We start from the raw sequence: 19470 nt of genomic DNA, 5'->3' as shown, positions 1-19470 counted from the left end.
GTGCCTATGCCTAGATTTAAGTCACCATTAGCCTCGCGGAGAGCAACTTTTTCAACTTTCCTGTCTCAAAAACAAGGTGGAGGTGCTCACCAACGAACATCAGAGAAACAGGGAGGGTTAAGTCACAAATGGCTCAGTTTTTAAAGTAAGTCCATCTGGATTCATGTCATTTGACCTGATATGAAACATAAACTAATCTCCAGTGTCCACTCCCTATCCCAACTGAAACTTTAAAATGTTGCTGCTACATTTACTTAAATTCTCAAACAGCCTAAAAGAAGACTTGAGTCATCTGTGTTTCCTTCTCCTTTTCTCCCTGCGCTAGATTTTCATGATAAATCTCAAACGCAGGAAGGACCGGCGGGACCGGATGCTACGCACCCTGTATGAGCAGGAGATTGAGGTCAAGATCGTGGAGGCTGTGGATGGAAAGTGAGTTGGGTTCCTCTTGAACCTTTGCAGATGGGGTTGGAGTGGGGATGTGTCCTATCTGATGGAGTAGTTCTGGGTGAGGAGAATCTGTGATCATTGGAATATAGACACATTTTTACAACAGCCCCGTGCAGCCTACCTGGGGAGACATTATGACTCATAGTAGCACAGAAGTTAATTTCACCATGTAGATCTGGACCACAGTCCACTCACCGTCCAGCCATCTCTGGTCTTCATGACGCTGAAGGCTCATGCCGGAAGTGATGTTCCCGTCTCTGGGGTTCTTGCAGTGGTTGGGGTGGTTCCCAGCTTCCTGCAGTGTATTGGAAAGAATGCGTTCAGAGTTGCATTCAGAGCCTGATTTTGAGCAAAGTGTCTACTAGTAAACTTGGGTGACCCAATGAAAATGAATGGAAAAAGTTCATAATGGTCTGTGTATGCTGTTGCATGAGATGCTGGCCTCCGTGGGTCTGGGCTGATCGCTTTGCCGAGAATGGCAGGCAAGTCACATGGGGTACATGTTAGCTCCCTTCAGGGGGGGTTGTTATTGCTGTTGTTATTTTCTTTTGCTTTGCTTTGCTTTGACCTTTTATTTGACACCCTCCTTCAAGGCATGGATTTTGCAAAAACTGCAGTTCCAATGTTATCTGCATGACTCTAAGGAGGATGGTTAGAAGCTGTAGTGAGAGTTCTTATGACTCCTTTAGAGAATCCCATCAGTGTTTCTTGAAGTGTGGCCGGGACACCCACAGCAGAACCCCGAGGGGCTGGGAAGGGGACTTAATGTTCCTATTTGCCACTTTCCTTCATGCGGAAAATACTTTTCGAAGTTGTCAAAAAAGTGATGATACTTAGAGCTATGTTGGGCATTATGAGGGATACACCAACTACAAGACACCCTCTGCTCTCCACAAAGCTCATAAGACCCCCCAGGACACGTGACCCCAGGAGCTCCTAAGGAGTTATGGAAAACCTGGGATGTTTTTCTCAGAAGGCTCTGGGGGACATGCAGAACTTTCTTTCTGGCTTCCGTGGTGGGGACATCTCTCCTTGTTCATTTTCAGATGTGTTCTCTGTCACGCAGGGCGCTCAACACCAGCCAGCTGAAGGCCCTGAACATTGACATGCTGCCTGGGTATCGAGACCCCTACTCCTCCAGGCCTCTGACCAGGGGTGAAATCGGCTGCTTCCTTAGCCACTACTCTGTCTGGAAAGAGGTAAATGATGCTTTATGTATGTGTGCGTTTTGTAATGAGGAGGAGGGGGAGTGGGACTTGGTGGGTGAATGAGGGCCAGGTGGAAGGTGAGCCCCTCCCCTGTTCTGGAAGTACACTTGAAAGTCGCAGTTGCTCCGTATCTTCCTCTGACGCAAGGCCAGCCACAGACAAGGAGGGGTAACCTTGGGACCCTTGGGACAATGACAGGGGAAGACGCCCATGTTCTTAGGGCCACCCTCCTGCTGATGCTTTCTCATCCTTAGTAGAGACGCCTTGTATGTGTCTAGCATGTCATCATTTAGTAAGTGACTTCATACAAGAAGACCCACGGAAGTCACATGTGGTGGGTCAGGAGGGAAGGGCCCGTTTTATGCAAGAGGAAATAAATATGTTGTCTAAGCAAGAAGTGGCAGAGCTAGGACTTGAACCCATATCTTACAGATGAGACGATGAGGGTGGTATTGGAGTGTGGGGTTCTTGATCAAGGCTCAGTTCTCACAAGAAAAGGAAAAGGCTCTAAAGAAAAGCCCCTTGAATGCCTTCTCTCTCTGAATGATCCAGTCTAGGCCTATCTTTTTTTTTTCTTTAAACTTTAAATGAAACATAAGAGAAATGTATAAAAATATGTAGGTTGTAAAACACGGGCCAATGAAATTTCACGGACTGAACAATGCACCCACGTTAACCAGCACCTAGATCCTGAATAGATTGCCAGCCTACAGATGCACCCCCTCTATATTTCCTTCTAGTCACTGTCCCCCCGGTAATCACCATCCTGACTTTTAACGACAGCAAGAGTACTTTTGTCTTCTTTTGTACTTTTTTAAAAAACATATGAATAGGACCATAGGGTATGTCCCATCTCTCAACCTTATGTTTGTGAGATTCATCTAGAACATTTAATTTGATTGTAGATCATACATTCTTATTGTTATAAATATACCACAGTCTATAGATTCATTCTACTGTTGACTTAGAACCCAGTTATGAGCTTTTACATATGCTATTAAACTCCTTATGTTTTAGTACTGATTTGTCTAATAAAAAAATACGTATTGCCCTAACCAGTTTGGCTCAGTGGATAGAGCGTTGGCCTGCAGACTGAAGGGTCCCAGGTTCGATTCTGGTCAAGGGCATGTACCTTGGTTGTGGGCACATCCCCGCAGGAGGCAGCTGATCAATGTTTCTCTCTCATCGATGTTTCTAACTCTCTATCCCTCTCCCTTCTCTGTAAAAAAATCAATCAAATATTTTTTTTAAAAAAAAAATATGTATTGATTATTTCATAGAGTGTCTTCCCACTGATGACCTTCGCAGGTAATTGATCGAGAGCTGGAAAAGACTCTTGTTATTGAGGATGATGTGCGTTTTGAACATCAGTTTAAGAAGAAGCTGATGAAACTGATGGATGACATTGACCAGGCTCAGCTGGATTGGGAACTGATGTGAGTGACAAGACAGCCTTATCAGAGAGCTCCCAGAGGCCACTGGGTCCTTTCCAGGGCAGCGAGCCCCACCTCCCCCCTGGTAGGAGATACACTCCAAGCTTCCACTGATTTTCTCTCCATAAACATTACCAGAAACCAAAACATGAGCAGAGGGTAGCCACTGGTTCTGCATGTGTGTACTCTGCAGGGTGAGGAAGAAACTGTGGGAGACTCTTTATGAGACCTGGGTCAGCCTGCAGATCAGGGGCCTTCAGACAGAGCACTCACTCGGGAGCACAGCAGACACCCCGCCCTCAAAGCACGTGGCCCATGGAGGGGGTTTATTCCAGGGCAAGAGTCCTGGGTCACCTTGGACCTCGGCTCCCATAGAGCAGGTTCCCTCCGTGGGTGTGGGAGACTGAGCAAGGGGAGGGCATCTCTGTTGGGAGAGGAAGCTGTGCAGCAGGAAGAACACTGACAGCCGGGTTTGGCGGAGGGTCAGAGGCTGTTGCAGGAAAACCAGGCTCAAGGGACTGGTGGCTCTGAACTGACATTAATGAGTTAACAATGGGTTAATGCTCATTGTCTGCCCCCTCTTGGAATTAAGTTCTCTCTCTCTCTCTCTCTCCCTCTCTCCTGCCCTCTCTCCCTTCCTTCCTCCCTCCCTCCCTCCCTTTCTCCTTCCCTTCCTGCCCTCCCTCCCTCCCTCTCTACTTCCTCCTCCCCCCTCTCTCTCATTTTCTTGTTAAACCCAAATGACACTTCTCTTTTCTCCATGAGGCAGAAAGTTCCCAAGCCCTGCGTTCTCCCCCCAGCTGTGTGTCACAGGCAATCCCATCCCATCAGAGCCTGTCCCTTTGGAGCACCTGCTTCAGGCAGGCTGTCCCCGCCCCTCCCATCCTTGGAGGGAAAGCCAGCTATGGCCCCAGGCGGAATACTTGTTCTCTCAGAAAAGGCACCCTTCTGAGCTCAAGAGCAACCTAGCAATGGCTCCACTGACCCATGGGAAATAGACCCTGCAGTCAGCACAGTGTAATTGAGAGACTGGCTCCCTGTCAGACAGCAGCTGCTAAGATGCTCATGGAGAACAGGACCTGTTTGGGTGCCTTTCTCAGAGCAGAGCACGCAGCGGGGAGTGTGGGCAGAGCTAGGGGCGTGTGAGGCGCTGGCATCATCCTCCCCAGGAAGAGCCTTCCGGGGGCCACTCCTGCAGACTGCTTCTTTCCCACAGCCGGTTCTGCCCTGTGTTCACCACCAGCATTTGGAGCGCTTGCAGACAACACAGCAGGCTGAAACTCGGGGGACTTGAACATAACAAACTCAGGATTCTCACATCCGGCCTTTTGTGTCCCCTGCCAACCCCTGTAAACACAGCTGGAAATCCCATACCACCTTTGGGAATGATCTGAAAAGACCTTTCATCTCTTTACATCTTTACTTTCTGGCTTAAACACTGTCCCCTAGACAAGAGTAGATGGGATGCGGATAAATGGAGCCAGGGAAATGGCCCCACTGATGGCAGGTGACAGTCACAGTTGGTGACAGATGTGACGTGCTATGCGGCCTGATGCATTTAATATACGACACAGTGGGTGCAAGCTTTCAAAAGTGTCTACAAAGCCGTGTCCCATTCCTATGGATGTCTGGCATTCCAATTGGAATTTTCTCCTCTGCCCACTTCCTTTTAGTTACATTGGTAGGAAGAGGATGCAAGTAAAAGAGCCGGAGAAGGCGGTGCCCAACGTGGTCAACCTGGTTGAAGCCGACTACTCCTACTGGACGCTGGGCTACGCCCTCTCTCTGGAAGGAGCACAGAAGCTGGTTGGAGCTGATCCTTTTGGGAAGATGCTGCCAGTGGACGAGTTCCTGCCAATCATGTACAACAAGCATCCTGTGTGAGTTGCCCCGAACTCCCTGCCCGTCCCGTGAGCACAGTGCATTCGTGAGCCAGCCTACTCAGTTCCTGGGCAGTGCTTGGTATTTTCTAACGGTGCACTGCTTTCCTAGATGATCTTTCCATAATCACGACCCAGGGAGGTTGACTCGAGTGATTATCCCCTTATGGGGAAGGTGAAGCAGAAATGGTGTCTTGCATAGGGGTTCCCTTTAATATCCAATGTGTAATTTAAATGGACATAATCTGCTCTGTCCTCTCCTTGTCTTTGATCTCCTTACTTCCATAAACTCATACACCTCAAGGTGAAGGTCATCTTCCTAAGCATCTCAAAACTTGCAACTCATTTCTCAGTCTGTTGTGGGTCCTGTTGGCCAGGCAGTGGCTCACAGCCTAGTCGAGAGCACAGGCCCATGAACAATCATCATGATATACGGTGCTACCTGTGATCATGGAAGTGTGTTAGAGAATCAGGGAAAGGCAGGTGGCCTCTGGGGTGGGTCCATGGGAGAAGGAAGCGTGATGCTCAGGGATTCTCTAGCCCAGGAGTTGGCTCTGACCAACACTTACCAAAGGGTTTGGTAATTGATGGTTTACTCGTCAGTCTCCCCAATAACCTGTGAGCCCCTCAGGTAGGCACAGTCTTACATCTCTGTGTCTTTAGAGCCTCGGCCAAACTCTATACATATTTGCTGTTCTGTCAATGATTCCTAAATTCCTTAATGGAGCAGGAGACCAGATTCTAACCTTGGCTCCTTCTCTCAGTTGCTGGGTTATCTCCTCGAGGAGATGGTCTTCATTTTAGCAGTTAAGAGTTCCTGACCTCCATCTTCATTTTATCTCCTTGCCCTCTTTTACACAACGTATTAGAGACTCACTTTATCTCTGAATCCTGAAGAAACAGGGAGGTCAACCATCATCCCCTTGACAGAAAGGAAATGCACACGTATGGGGCACTCACTGACGTAGGAGCCGAGCAGATGTCACTTCACATAATCTGCACCGAAGCCCTGGGAGGGAGGTCAAGTCATCTCTCGACTTTACACTCACAGGGATCTGCAATACAAAGCCACGTTGGCCTGCCTCCAAGCCTACGCTCGTTCACTCACTCCTTCACTGCTATCCAGATCCTGCTGCTAATTTATTAATCTAGCAACAGGGCATTTTCTACAGAGTGATCACATTTTTGTATTATTATGGTCCCACACAGAGCTTAATTCTTAACTTTCAGAGTAAGAGCTGAAATTCATTTTAAACCTGTCTATCCAAATACAACAGAAACATCCTGACTTTGTCTATGTATTTGCTTAGCTCATCCGAAAGCTTCTAAAGAACCTTTATTGTATTTATAGACTAAAGTTTTCCACAAAGGACACAACTTAAAAGATAATCAGATGAGTCCCTGACCATTGAAGAGGTAACAAGCAGGGCCCCTCTCCCTCTCCCCCTGTTCTGTAAGGACCCTGCCCCCTCATGCCTGTGCCCCTCTTGTTTTCAGAGCTGAGTACAAGGAGCATTACAAATCCAGGGACTTGAAAGCCTTCTCCGCAGAACCCTTGCTCATCTACCCCACACACTACACAGGCCAGCCGGGGTACCTGAGTGACACGGAGACCTCGACCATCTGGGACAATGAGACAGTGGCCACTGACTGGGACAGGACACATTCCTGGAAGTCCCAGAAGCAAGGCCACATCCACCACAATGCCAAGAACACAGAGGCCCTGCCACCGCCAACCTCCCTGGACACCGCACCTTCGAGGGACGAGCTATGAAGGCCCCAGCCGGACGGCATTCATCACCCTTTGGTTTCTCTGACGGGCTGTCCATCTGTTTGCCCCGGTTTCTTTCCTATGGTCACAGTCATCTAACCCAAGTGATTGATCCAAATTAATACATTTTTGAGAGGGGAGGAGAAATTAGAAAATTAAAACCCAAATTTCCTAGGATGGCTAGAAGATAGGCTTTATTGTACCCATTAAGATAAACTTTAATGTAGACGCCTAGTCCTTCAGTTACTTACCCATTGATACTGGTTCTTACATTAAGGTTGAAAGTATGGCTCAGAGACTTGTCCAAGAGGAAGGTGATCACCACAGTGTCACATCAGTGAATGGGTGGGCAACCTTGCCACGCCCACTGAGGCCACGTCTATTGGTCTAGTGAGCCCATTTCATGTCATAGATGTGACCTTAAAAACTTGTGTAGGTAACAAGTTGGGAGGGGGGATCAAATAGTTTAAAATCAAATTGGGCTTTTTGTTGAAAGGAATTGTCATGAGCCTTATTGCAAAGTGAATTTTCTATCCGAGTCCTCGCTGTCCAACAGGGATGGGTGTTGGGTCTGTCTGAGCCTTGGCCTTTGACTATCGTGGCAGCCGGAGCTCTTGTAATGAGGCTCCAGTGGGCCATGTGGGTAGCTTAGTAGATATTTGGGGGTTTGTGTCACTATTTGAGGAAAAAAGAACTCAAACTTTGGCCTTTTTATTGTGGTCATTGGAATTAAGATGCGCTATTTATGAAGATAAATTTAATATATAAGGGGGGAGGGCTGGCTCTGACTTCTGTCCCAGGGTTTCAGCACATCAGCTCCCCTCCACCCCTGCATGGGAATGAATTGCAGGTGTGAGTTTCATGAGTTACTGTTAAGAGGCAGCAACTGTCCTTGCCCAAGTTTCAGTCTAGTTTGAATTATTTATTTTACAAAGTTAGAGGGGCGGGGATATCTGTGTGATAAGGCAGAGAAACAGATGTTTTGAACTTTATCGTGTTTGAAGACTAAACACAATGGCACCCTGGGGAGCAGTCAGTGTAGACACATCGGTTCAATCGTCTGGTTCTCCTGCATTTCCCAGACAGACTTATGCCGAGTGGGAGATTCTAACCGTCCGGAAACAAATGATCCAGGTGAGGGACGTTGGTCAGAAACAACGGACTGATCAACTGATTGAGGCCAACCACCAGGGAAGCTTCAGGTGGAGTCAGGATCTGGACAGACAACCTCTGCTTTCTCCATAGATGGATTTTCTGTCGAAGGCGGAGTTGGACTGCAGCATCTCTTCCAGCTCCACCGTCTGTGATCCTCGGCTGTCCCTTGACGGTTTGCTTCAGGTTTATGTTCTCGTGCCGCAAACAGTAGAGCTTCGCCTCTGGAATAGCCTCCCCAGCATTCTGTGCGCACAATCAGTGTCCTGATGTTCGAGCAGAACCCATGGGCGGGGCTGCTGTGTGTGACAGCTGAGTGCTCCCTGGTGAGGTCCCGGCTGCAGGACAAGGCAGCTCGCCTTCCACAGAACACCAGTCTTGGCCTCCCTTCTTGAATTACCGCTGATATTCTTCTACATAGACTAATAATCCAGGAAACAGGTTGACTCCAGTTTTTACTGCTTAGAGTCTAAGCCTTAGACAAACCATCAGAGCTTGACTCTTTTTTTCTAGAAACAAAACAGGAAGAGCACCTGGAGAGCTTGTGAAAACTCCTTAGGTGATCCCGAAGGTTCCTTGAGTGTCTTGTATTTTGTGTATTTTAGTGTGTGCAAGTGTGTGTAACGTTCATAATACTTTTTAATGGGGTGGGAGGTGGCTGGGGTATTGGGAGTGGAGGAGGACTGAGTTGTTTGTGTGGTTTTGTTTAATAGAGAACATTTTTTTTTTTTTTTGCCTCCATCAGCTGGTCTGATGGGTTTCCGAATTCCCATTCTTAAAAGACATTGGTCTTAAATTCTAGAATTTTAGCTTAGGGCTGTTCTACTGTGAAGAAAGGTCTGACTCTCTTAGCCCAGCCATTGCCTCTCCCTGCTCAGGTCTGGAATCCCAAGCGACGTTCTTTTGTTGTGAACATTGCGAACTGCAGACCCAGCATTCCTTTAAAAAGTTGTCTCTTCAGCAACCCAGGGCTTCCTTGACCTCATCATTCTTCCCGCCTCCCCTCTAGTCTTGAGTCAAGAATTCTGACCTTTGCAGTGTCAGAGGCTCTGCCTCCAACCTTGGCACCTGTTCTCTGCCTCTGGCCATCAAACCCCACCTGGATCCCGGTCTGGATCTTGGGATCTGAGGTGGAATCTTCTGGACAGATGATCGTGACCTCAGTAGTGCTGGTGCTGCTGAGTGTGGGCTGAGCGAGCACGCTTGCAGAGGACACGCCGCATGGCCTTGCTGTGGGGTCCCTGGGCCCCTGCGGGGACTCTGGACAATGATGAAGAGCCGCCATCCCAGCGCCCTACCCTGTCTGTCGTGCTGTGTCATTTCCCGAGAGGACGTGATAAACTACTACTTGCCTTCTAGAGCTCTTTGTGAAAAATTAAAAAAAAAAATATTTTGGCTCAATGCTATGATTGTTCATTGGTTCTTCCAACATGATCAATGGCCAATATTGGGATGTTCAGGTTTGCTCTCAAACGAAGATGTCGGAGGCCAGAGGTAACCATCACGGCTGCATGATCCTCACAGCAAACGAGAGAGGGTGGTCCCTGACCTTCCTGCTGGTAGGGGTGGTTTTAGATGGCGGGTGGAGGTGGGTCAGCTAAAAAGGATTGGAGGCTACAGAAAGACTGGAGTCCCCAGTGGGAGGGTGTTGAGGGAGAGGGCGTTCACATTTTTGTGCTATAGGTCAGTCTATTCACCGGAAGGTACTATGACGCTTGTCCAAAGCCAAAGAGCTTTATCCTGAGGCAAAAAAAAAACAACAACAAAAGGAGAATCCATCTTAGCCTCAGCAGATCATACTGCCCCCAAAACTTCAAACACCAGGCCTGAGCACTGCCCTATGGAGGCCCTGTGCTGGGCACTGAGATGCTCAGAGGACAAGGAGAGGCCCCACTGCTGTGATCCGTGGAGCATCCATGAGAGCAGAATGGCCTGACCTCAGAGGGTGGAACAAAGTGGGCCAAGGACCCAGAGTACCTGGTTCTGCTGGGAGGACTGGGAGGCAGCTCTGCGGGGAACGTGACAGTTGTGTTGGCCTGGGGGGCATGCATGCGAGTCTAGATGAGGCAGGAGGGTTGGGCAAGGCAGGTGGGCAAGCTTTCTAGGCACTGGGAGGCGTGGGCTGTGGCTGGGATGGGGAGCTGGGAGGACTGGAGAGTCAGGTATGTGTTGGGGTTGATGACAAGAAACAAGGTTGAGGCCAGATAATGACGGCAAGGCAAGTGGGCTCCCTCCGCTCAGGCCGCCTCGTCGGGAATGCAAAGGCCATTGTTTCAGGGGAGATCCTAGGCTTGGTTTCCTGACGGACAGTGCAGAGGTTTCCAGGAAAATGCTGGTGCCTGAAACAGAACGTTCCCACTCACCTACACACTGGGAATCTTTTCACCTGAGGTGGGAGGAAACCTCTCTAACAAGTAACTGTCAAATGCAGGTGAGTGTCTACCAGGTGCTTTTGAGACTTTCTCTCCAGGTGAACAGAGGGGGAGAGAAATGATCCAGAAGGAATGAATTGGCTGAGGAGTTAATGACAAAGTGAGAGTTGAAATGGTAAGAAAAGAGCATGACATGGGTAGCACAGAACACTAAGAGCAGGCAGCCTTGGAAATCGTCACTACACGTCGTGCTGATGTTCATTGTTCGGAAAGAACCTTCCTCCCTCAGGACATTCTGCTTCAATGTGGCCGAGGGAGGAGAGAGCAGTGAAGTGACCCTGTGAACAGGTGACGGCGGCCCTGAGTCAGTGCAGGGCGGCTGAGAGGACGAAGAGCCTGGCCCGCGGTGGCCGTGTGCCTCTTTGCCTCCTTGGAAAAGAGAAATATGACGGTGGGTTCTGGTCCGTCGTGTTAGACAAATGACGGGGAAAGCGGTGCCTCCCCAAGCGCAGAGCACGAGGACGAGGCTCCCATTGCAGCACGAAGAGGTCAGGTGCTTCAGGGAGAGTCGGTTCGCAGACTGCCCAACACTGAGGGGGTTCCCAGGGCCAGAGCAGGAAGGGCTCCTGCTCGGAGTTGACCTGAAATGGCCTGTGTAGCTTCTTCCCACCCACGGATGTGTTAATATTGAGATGATCTTACTCCGGACGCTCCTAGGACACCAGCTGGGCTGCTCCCAGCCCAAAGCCGCCCTCCCATGTGCCCCAAAAGGGGTGGAAAGAATGAAGAATTGCCTCTGAGCATTGCTTTCCCTTGATGGCTAATTTACTGCGTTTATTTGTGTGCCCCTCCCTGCGGTTTCTTCAGCTTGGCTGCCTCGAGAATGGGCGTTTCAATAAAAAGCTCCATGTCCAAGCAGTTCCGGGGCGCAGAGCGCAAGCTTCCCAGCCCCCTGCGGGTCCATGGGGAGGCTGGACAGACTTCTGAGCTCTTGCTCATGAGGGAAGCTGACCTTCAGAGTGTAGTGGACGGCCCTCTGCCTCCGTCCTTCAGAGAAGCTTAGAAAACAGTGTGACCGCACGGCCTGTTCTGAAAGAGAAGACCCCCGACAGGAGGAGCCGCCCAGGGGCTGATGTTCTGGGCTGCAGGGTGGGAGCTGCTTTAAGAACTGCCAGCACGGACTGCGGAGACTGGGTGGGGCTGCGATCGCCCAGAGGCAGAGGGAGGAACCCTAGAGCTGAGCGTCAGGGGCAGAGGAGCGCACAGGCTGGAGGGAAATGCAGGGAGGAGGAAAGAGGTGCTTTCAGGCCCAGCACAGCGCCCGGGACAGAAGTGCCAGGACAGGGGAGAAAAGACAGATTCCGGCCCGTCAGCGGCCCCTCCGTCACAGCCTGGCCATTGGCGTCCACACTGCACAGCCTGCAGCCGGCCTGGCTTGTGCGCAGGGCCCCGTGGACCCAGGGGCCCCTCCGGGAGCCGTGGTCTGGGGCTGTGGAAGACGCCGGAGCAGCCCTGGCTGCCCTCCAACTCCGAGAGTCAGTCTTTCCCCAAAGCAGCAGCAGGCCGGGTTCCCCGGGTGCTGCTCACACATCTGAGTGTTGCCTCTGCAGCAGCGAGTGGCTGCTTAGCAGGGGAGACGGCTAAAGGGCTGCTGGACAGACACCGCTGCCCTTACACCTACACCGGAGCCTCCCGGACAGCAGCAGCTGCCCCTCCCCGTGTGTGCCCACGTGCTCTCTTCACGAGCGTGCACCCGCCTTTAATCCCACGTGCACCTCCACAGGTGGGAACTGTCATCATCACCTCCTACTTTTCAGGTGAGACCACAGCTAAGTGGCTTCGCTAAGGTAGTCAGTGGCAAAGCCTCTGGTGCAGCCTTATTTATTTCTCACTAACATCTAATGTTTCCGTCTGTCTCTCTCTGAATGCCTATCTCACACACACACACACACATCACCTCTGTTCACTCCCCACCTGTGACCTTTCACGTATTGACTATTCAGTGATCAGACTTGTTGTCTGATGGCTTCTGCTGGAGGCGTGGATAGCAGCCACCGCATAAACAAGGATCAGAAATAGGTGTGCAGGGAAAGCTAAGTCCCGTTTAGAAAAGAGTGCCTTGATATATTTTTTATGCCCGTGAGCAAACCAGAAACAGTTTAAAATCATTCACTGCATCCTTTTCCCACTTGATTTTCTGGTCCCCCTTACGGAAGAAATTGGAACTGTAGCACACAGTGCTGCCTTGGGATAAAACAATGGTGGGAACGACATGAATTCTTTGGCTTCCAGGGGCTGAAAGGGACATCCCAGCTCTCTCCAAGGCAGCCCTGCCCGTCACACCCACTCCTCCTTCACACCCTCCCGCAGCTGGCGCTTCTCACAGGAGACCCTCCCCCAGCACGCACCCCACCCCATGGGAGGGCCAAGTTTAGGCCTCAGAAATGGGTTCAAATCCCAGAAGGGGACCTAACGCACAGGAATCCTGACTTTCATGGCCCGGTTTCCTCACCTGTGAGATGGAACTGTGCTCAGGAGAACGGAGCAGTGCTCTGACCAGCAGCACAACCTTCCTCGAAGGCGTTAAAGAACCAACCATTTGCCCATCGAACCCGGATGGTCTGAGTTCACGCAGTCGGGGGCTGGGGGTGGAGAGAACCCCAGGCATCCTGTCCAGCTTGTCCAAGCGTTGGCGAGTGTCCCTCAGGAAAACCTCCTGGATCCAGCGCCCACCCACCGTGACGCGCACACAGTGGAGCTGATAATCCAGAGCTCCGCCCCCAACCTTGGGCAACGACTTCACTGCTCTGGGCCCAGCCGCCTCTGTAACAGGAGGCGGGCACTTCGTGTCTGAGATGCCTTCTGACTCCACAAAATGTTAACACGCTGGGTTTCACCAACCATTAAGTGAGCTGCTTCCACGCAGTTTTCTGGATAGAGATGTTGAGAAACCACACCAAGCAGGGGCTTTCAAATTCTGAGGCTAAAATGATTATGCTTGCCTGGCTTCTATTGATCTCCTGGGTCACGTGCAAACAGTTTCCATTTATCAGACTTGTTTTCAACTACGTCCGTAAAGAGCTCCTAGTTTAGTCAAAGTAGGAACATTACAAGCAAGTAAATTGGTACTGACTGCATGCTGACCAATGAAAAATCCTGTGAGGCTGTCGATAAAATCACATTTCTTCCTGGCATTTTTCTCCTCCTTGAGCAGCTGTCTTTCTTCAACGCTTAGTTGGCTCCGGGCAGCCTCCCTCTCCAGCCCTCCCTGCCTCCTCCACTTTTTTGACGACGGTGGGAACATGCACCTGCGCACCCGACTCAGAAGACAGAACTCCTCGGTGGCGGGGATGGCGATGTTCGCGGACTCCTCTCAGGGTTCTCTCTCATTTCCCGCCTCCCCTGCACTTAGACCGGCCCCAGGGACTGACCCAAGGACTGTGGATGGAAGTGACAGTGCCGCTGTGCCCTAAGGCCGTGAGGGACAGTTCGGAGTTCTCTCTGCCAGCAGAGACCTGAGGTGGCAGAACTGAAGAAGGACGCTGCTGGACCCTTGGCCACCCTTAGAACCGCCTGGTGCATCACACCAGGACACCATGGAGAGTAACACTCGTAAATTACTGGGCTGTCAGGGTTTCTCACCTCAGCCTACCTAGTGCCTCCCTTCCAGGAGTATTTCATTTGAGCGGAGATTCTAGGGAACCGGCAGTGCTAAACACGACGGAAGGAACTTCTCATAGTGGAACTGTGATGCGGATGTGACCACAGCCGTTGCGGCAGCATCTGCAGAAAAAGAGATGGCCTCCAGGAGCCTTCTGGATACCACGGAAACCCGGCTGCAGGCTCCTAGTGCTCCTATGCTGCCTGGAGAAAGCTCCAGAAAGGGAAATTTTGAGACATTATTCTTTCAGGCAAAGAGTCTCCAAGTCAAGTTTCCAGACAGAGGCAAAACAAGGGAACCTGTTTTCTAGAATGGTCTTGGAAAAGTGGTCACCTGGTGCCAGAGATAGAAATCCCTCTTCCTCCCTGCCCCAACTCGTATTGTCAATTATTGAAACACCTAGTTGGCTCTCTCCCAAAATAACACAAGGGCCCAGAAAATTGGATGACTTGGATCCATTTAAGAATTCACTGGGAAATAAATCTGGGGCCCGGCTGGCATGACTCGGTGGTTGAGTGTCGACCTATGAACCAGGAGGTCACAGTTCAGTTCGATTCCCGGTCAGGGCACATGCCCAGGTTGTGGGCTCGATCCCCAGTGTGGGGTGTGCAGGCGGCAGCTGGTCAATGATTCTCATCATTGATGTTTCTAACTCTCCCTCTTCCTTTCTCTCTGAAATCAATAAAAATATATTTTAAAAAACCAGAAAATGATTCTGGGAACTTTTTGGAAATATGACAGGATGACAATCATGTGCAGCTGGTGAGTGAAGCTGGCCCTGGCATGGCTGCCTTTCGGGAAGGCCTCCCACGGAGCCCCCGTTTCGAGGATTACTCAGATGGTCGCAAGTGCGGACTAGGGATCGGCTGTCAGCAAGCAGGCCACGTAATGACCTGGAGCCTAACCTGAAGTTCCATGTTAGAAAAAGTGTCCCCCACAGCATGGCTCCCAGGAAGAACAAGCTAGCAGCAAGGCACCCCATCTGACTGCACTTTCTTGTCACTCTTGCCCCAAACCAGATGTGCCGGGTTTGGGAAGTGGCCGGGGAGAGGGTCCCTCTGGACTCTGCCGCTGCTTTTCCCTCTGCTCCCCGCACCGAGCCCGAGTGGGCATCCAGAGAGCCCACTGACACATCTGGGACCCGGACCCCGCCTCAGTGATACTCCAGATACAATCCCTCTGGGGCCGGCAGCACATGCCAACCAAGTCCCAACCAGTTTATTAGTTTAACCAAAAGGTAAACAGACAGACGATGGAGATGCAGAGAGACAAGCATGCGAGCAGCTAAAGGCATGACCCGGCTGTCCACCAGGAAACAAGTTTAAGACATTTCAAGTGGCATTAAATAAATGAGGCTACGTTTTATCTACTTGGAATTTCCATGGTCTTTTAAAAAAGGAAAATATATTTGTACATTGCAGTATATAAATCTAGACTCTACATGTACAGTATAAATACACAGGGCGAGCACATGGGCACACGTGTCCCGGTAGCTGCACTCGAAACGAGGCCGGCAGTTCTCTACTTCCTCTTTGACCTCCAGACCAAGAAATCCAGGCGGAGGCTGCGTTGACTCCAGTGTCCATGCTGTCCAGCACCCTGGCCATCTCCTCCCAGCACAGGGGCACGATGGGACAAGCCTCACAATCAGAAGAAAGTGCTTTCGACCAGCTGGAACCCGGTCGGTCCTTGCGATGCATGGACTGGTCTCATAGGAAGGTCTAGAGCAGTGGTTCTCAACCTTCCTAATGCCTCGACCCTTTAATACAGTTCCTCATGTTGTGGTGACCCCCAATTTCATTGTTATAAATTGAACATAATTAAAGTGATTAATCACAAAAACAATATGTAATTATATATGTGGTTTCTGATGGCGACCCCTGTGAAAGGGTCGTTCGACCCCCAAAGGGGTCGCGACCCACAGGTTGAGAACCGCTGGTCTAGAGGCACGGTGACGCCTTCCCGGCTCATTCTTTGGTCCACTGCCCCTGTCTACACTTTTTCTGGTGTTTCTTGCATATTTCATAGCCATTTACGTAGCATAAATCTCACATAACCTTTGGGAGCCGTCTTACAGGATTAGGAAAAAAAATGAAGCTCCGTACTACAATCTACACTTCATGTGTGGTTTCGTTCTCTTTATTTTTGGAATGAAATCTGGTATTTTGAGAAATTTTTTTTAAAAAGGACAACATTCTGAAAGTGCTTCTTACACATGTCAACATCTCAAATATGGCTTTTTAGTTCAAACCCCAGCACAGCTCAGATTTGGAAGGGAGAGGTTGATGGTGTTACTAGAGACCAAAAAAAAAGTCACTTAGCAGGAACGCTGTGATAGCAAGAGTGGGGACCTAAAAAAACAAAAAACAAAAACCTCATTGATTCCATGTGGAAGAATGTACCTCTTTAGAAATGCTTTAGGTGACACGCGCAGCCCGCTTCTCTCCCCATGAGGAGGCACTTAATGCTACAAGTTAAACGTAGAACAGGACACAGCTGCCAGCAGGGAACACCTTCCCAGGGGCTGCTAACGGCGCAGTCGCTGCTTAGAAATCTTTCACAGGCTCAAAATGATCAAATGAGAGTCTAACGCAGTAGAACTTTCTACACCTGAGGAACAAATTGCACATAGTGTGGAGGTGCCACCACCCAGATGCAAAAGGCTCCAGACACAGAGCTTTCCATGCAAAAGGCAATCGTTAAAGGCCCACCAGTTAGCAAAGAACACGGCTAGTTGTGCAGTGATGACTGTGATGTGCGAGTTAGGGGGAAACAGACATCAAAACGGGCTCACGTTGATTCCAGAAGTGTCTTGACGCTGGACTAGTGGGTCGGTGGGGCCTCCCTGCCTCCCTGGGGCCGAGGAGACGGGATGAAGGCAGAGGCCGGCCGGGGAAGCCACGGGCTCATCCAAACCCTTTCCCAAGTGGCCTCTCATGGAACCCGTGGCGCCGCAGCCTCTGCAGCTGTTCTCTTCTGGTGGCACTTAATCGGGAAAGCCCTCCTCTCCCTGTAAAACGGTGCGGGCTCCTCATAATACTGGCACGAGGACTACTCTGCATTCCTGGGACTGGATCCACTTACTTGGCAGGTAGGAAACCGGGTTCTCAGTTCCTTCTATTTCCCTGTAAAAAGTGACCTCAACTCCCCAGGCCATTGTGCAAATTTGTTTCTCCACAGTCCAGAATATCCTCTAAGTCCCTCATGTATTCTCACATACACACATACATACCAAATGTGTGTTATATGTATTTATAAATGTGGGTAATTTTGCATTTCAGTCTCAAATTGGTCAAAGAGGATCAGTGAATCGTCCATTCTTTTCATTTCAGATTCATCTCCGATCTCCCCACGGCGCCTATCACACCGCAGGTACTCAATAAATAGCTGTTGGCTTCACCAATGATCCTCTAACACTGGATGGTAGCTGCACTCACCACGGCCTGTCCTTAGCCCCTCTCTGCCGTGGGCAAGCGAGGGGCCGGTGGTCCCTCCCTTCAGAGGGTGATTTTGCTGTGTCTGTTGCTCCAGCAGCCCCGTTTAGCTGTCCTGGGCAAGGTCAAGCTCGTCCGGCTCCGCAGTTTCACTGGGTCTTCCGTGGAGTTCTTTTTGCGTAAAATGAAGTCAAAGTTCACTTGGCTGTTCATGGCGTAGAAGACGTTTGCCGAGTCTGGGATCACAAGTTCTAAAACAGAGGTGCGAGAGAGGCAGTCAGCTCACGCAGGTCAGCCCAGCACCGACAGTGGCCGGGGCAGAGTTTGCCCAGAAACAGGCTGGGACTGTGAATTGAACCAGACAATGACCTCCTCCCCCCCAAAAAAGAGGTTCTCACAACTTCTTAATCCCAATTTTAAAAAACTAAGTGCAAATAGGGGCTTAGAAATTCAACCCATGAACTAAATGTTCAAGTGCAGAATGTTTTAACTGGAGGAAGGTTCTATAGGAGACAGAGCCCAGATGGAGTTAAACGACATTCCCGAGATCACAACTCAGTAAACATGAGAACTGGGACCAGCACCCAGGTCTCACTCCTCCTGTAGTCTATTTACTACTCCAATATGCAGCTTTTCTTGAGACTGAGAGGATCTAATGACATGGGGTAGCAGGGAGGGAGGAAGTATAAACTCTACAGTGTTTTCTAGAACTCTTTTTTGTTGGACTATCAAAACATTTTTTGAAGCAATCCCTAATCCAACCAGTATTGTATTCCTTGTGAGGTCCTGCTTCATCAAGAGCTTGCATTTTAATATTAAACAGCATCATATAGGACAGTATATATCTGGTAACATGTAAGCTATTGTCTATTTCAATGATTCCTAACTATACAGCTGCAATTTCTGAACAAGGATTATTCCAAGTGTGATATGAAATTATCCAGCAAAGTTATTTTAATTGCTTTTTCTTTTTAAAAGAAGGTATATACTATTTAGCACTCAGAGGTAATGGGTGTCTAAAAAAACCAAACAGGAATACAAAAGGTAAACTGTGCAAGTGTAGCTTCGTGGCAGTGGACGGGGCGGCATCTGATTGTGGGTCTGGGCTAAGTCAACCTGTGTGAACTTCAAACACGGAGACTCTACAGCAAGACTGACACAATCAGGTTCTAGGCGACTCGGGTGCATGTTGCACAAATGTTTCATAAAGAAAAACTCCCTTGAAGTGTTTCCAATCTCCTGCCCACATATTCCCAAGGACCAAGGCCTCAGGAGATCAAGTAGCCAGACCAAGACCGCGCAGCGGTGAACAAAGCTGGGCCCAGCCTGCACGCTGGGATTCCTGGATCTTCAGACCCACCGGCCTCACCTTAGTGTTGTTCTGTTGGTAACATGGTAGAACTCAAAAGACCACTTTGAGGCTTAGAATTTTAACTGAAAGTACATTAAACCATACCTTACAGCTGAATGAATGAGAACATTTCTAAGAGGTAGCTGAGAAAGAATTTTCCATGAGCTTTAGTCTTTCATCTCTAAGAATAGGTACTACTAACTTGGGCCATTCTCCTCTGGGTCCAAGGTACAGCCCTGGGTGACTGGTTGGTCAAATGGAGTATGACCAGCTGCTCCCTTCCCACACCCCGGCCTGTAGAATTCTCCTTTGCCTTCCAGGGGCTGGTCGAAGACACTCGCACTGGTCAGTGTGGGGTCTCTCAGCCGTATCTGCTGCTCCTCTGGACTTACAACCCCAATTCAAATGAGCAAACAGACACATCCAGGGTGATCGTTTGCCCAGAGTTTTCATAAAAGGAATTTTTTTAAATAATGGGTTCTAGGCATATTGAAGTATGTCATAGTTCACCAATTTTTTGTTTCAAGAAATGTGAGCGAAAGACCCTTAGATGCGGGTGTTAGAAGCTTTTGCTACTTGAAGGTCAAACATGAGTAAAGATAATGGCTCAGTTGGGAGTCGTCCCATGCGCCGAAGGGTTGCCAGTTCAATTCCTGTTCAGGTTACATGCCCTGCTTGTAGTCTTGATCCCTGGTGAGGGGCGTGTGGGAGGCAGCCGATCAATATTTCACTCTCACATCGATGTTTCTCTCTCTCCC

General features: G+C 49.7%; 2 protein-coding genes across 4 annotated transcripts in view; one reads left to right on the top strand and one right to left on the bottom strand.

The window, feature by feature from the left end:
- Positions 1–9285, top strand: part of COLGALT2 (collagen beta(1-O)galactosyltransferase 2) — a 74245-nt gene extending 64960 nt beyond the window's left edge. The window contains exons 8-12 of one of the 2 annotated variants that reach the window (XM_070396395.1): positions 326–432; positions 1517–1649; positions 2967–3094; positions 4765–4971; positions 6469–9285. In XM_070396395.1, coding sequence (XP_070252496.1) covers positions 326–432; positions 1517–1649; positions 2967–3094; positions 4765–4971; positions 6469–6745 — 852 coding nt within the window. In that variant the 3' untranslated portion in view covers positions 6746–9285. The other variant, XM_070396396.1, reaches the window with a different exon arrangement.
- A 5818-nt stretch (positions 9286–15103) lies between these two features.
- Positions 15104–19470, bottom strand: part of RGL1 (ral guanine nucleotide dissociation stimulator like 1) — a 220481-nt gene continuing 216114 nt past the window's right edge. For both annotated transcript variants that reach the window (XM_070396944.1, XM_070396945.1), the window contains one exon: positions 15104–17612. In XM_070396944.1, coding sequence (XP_070253045.1) covers positions 17425–17612 — 188 coding nt within the window. In that variant the 3' untranslated portion in view covers positions 15104–17424. The remainder of the gene's footprint in view (positions 17613–19470) is intronic.

Source organism: Myotis yumanensis, unplaced genomic scaffold (genome assembly GCF_028538775.1).
Source record: "Myotis yumanensis isolate MYYU_CA2020_CCGP unplaced genomic scaffold, mMyoYum1.0.hap1 SCAF_17, whole genome shotgun sequence".
NCBI classification, from domain to species: Eukaryota; Metazoa; Chordata; class Mammalia; order Chiroptera; family Vespertilionidae; genus Myotis; species Myotis yumanensis.
Note: the sequence above shows the minus strand (reverse complement) of the source record. Positions and strands in the feature narration are given on the sequence as shown.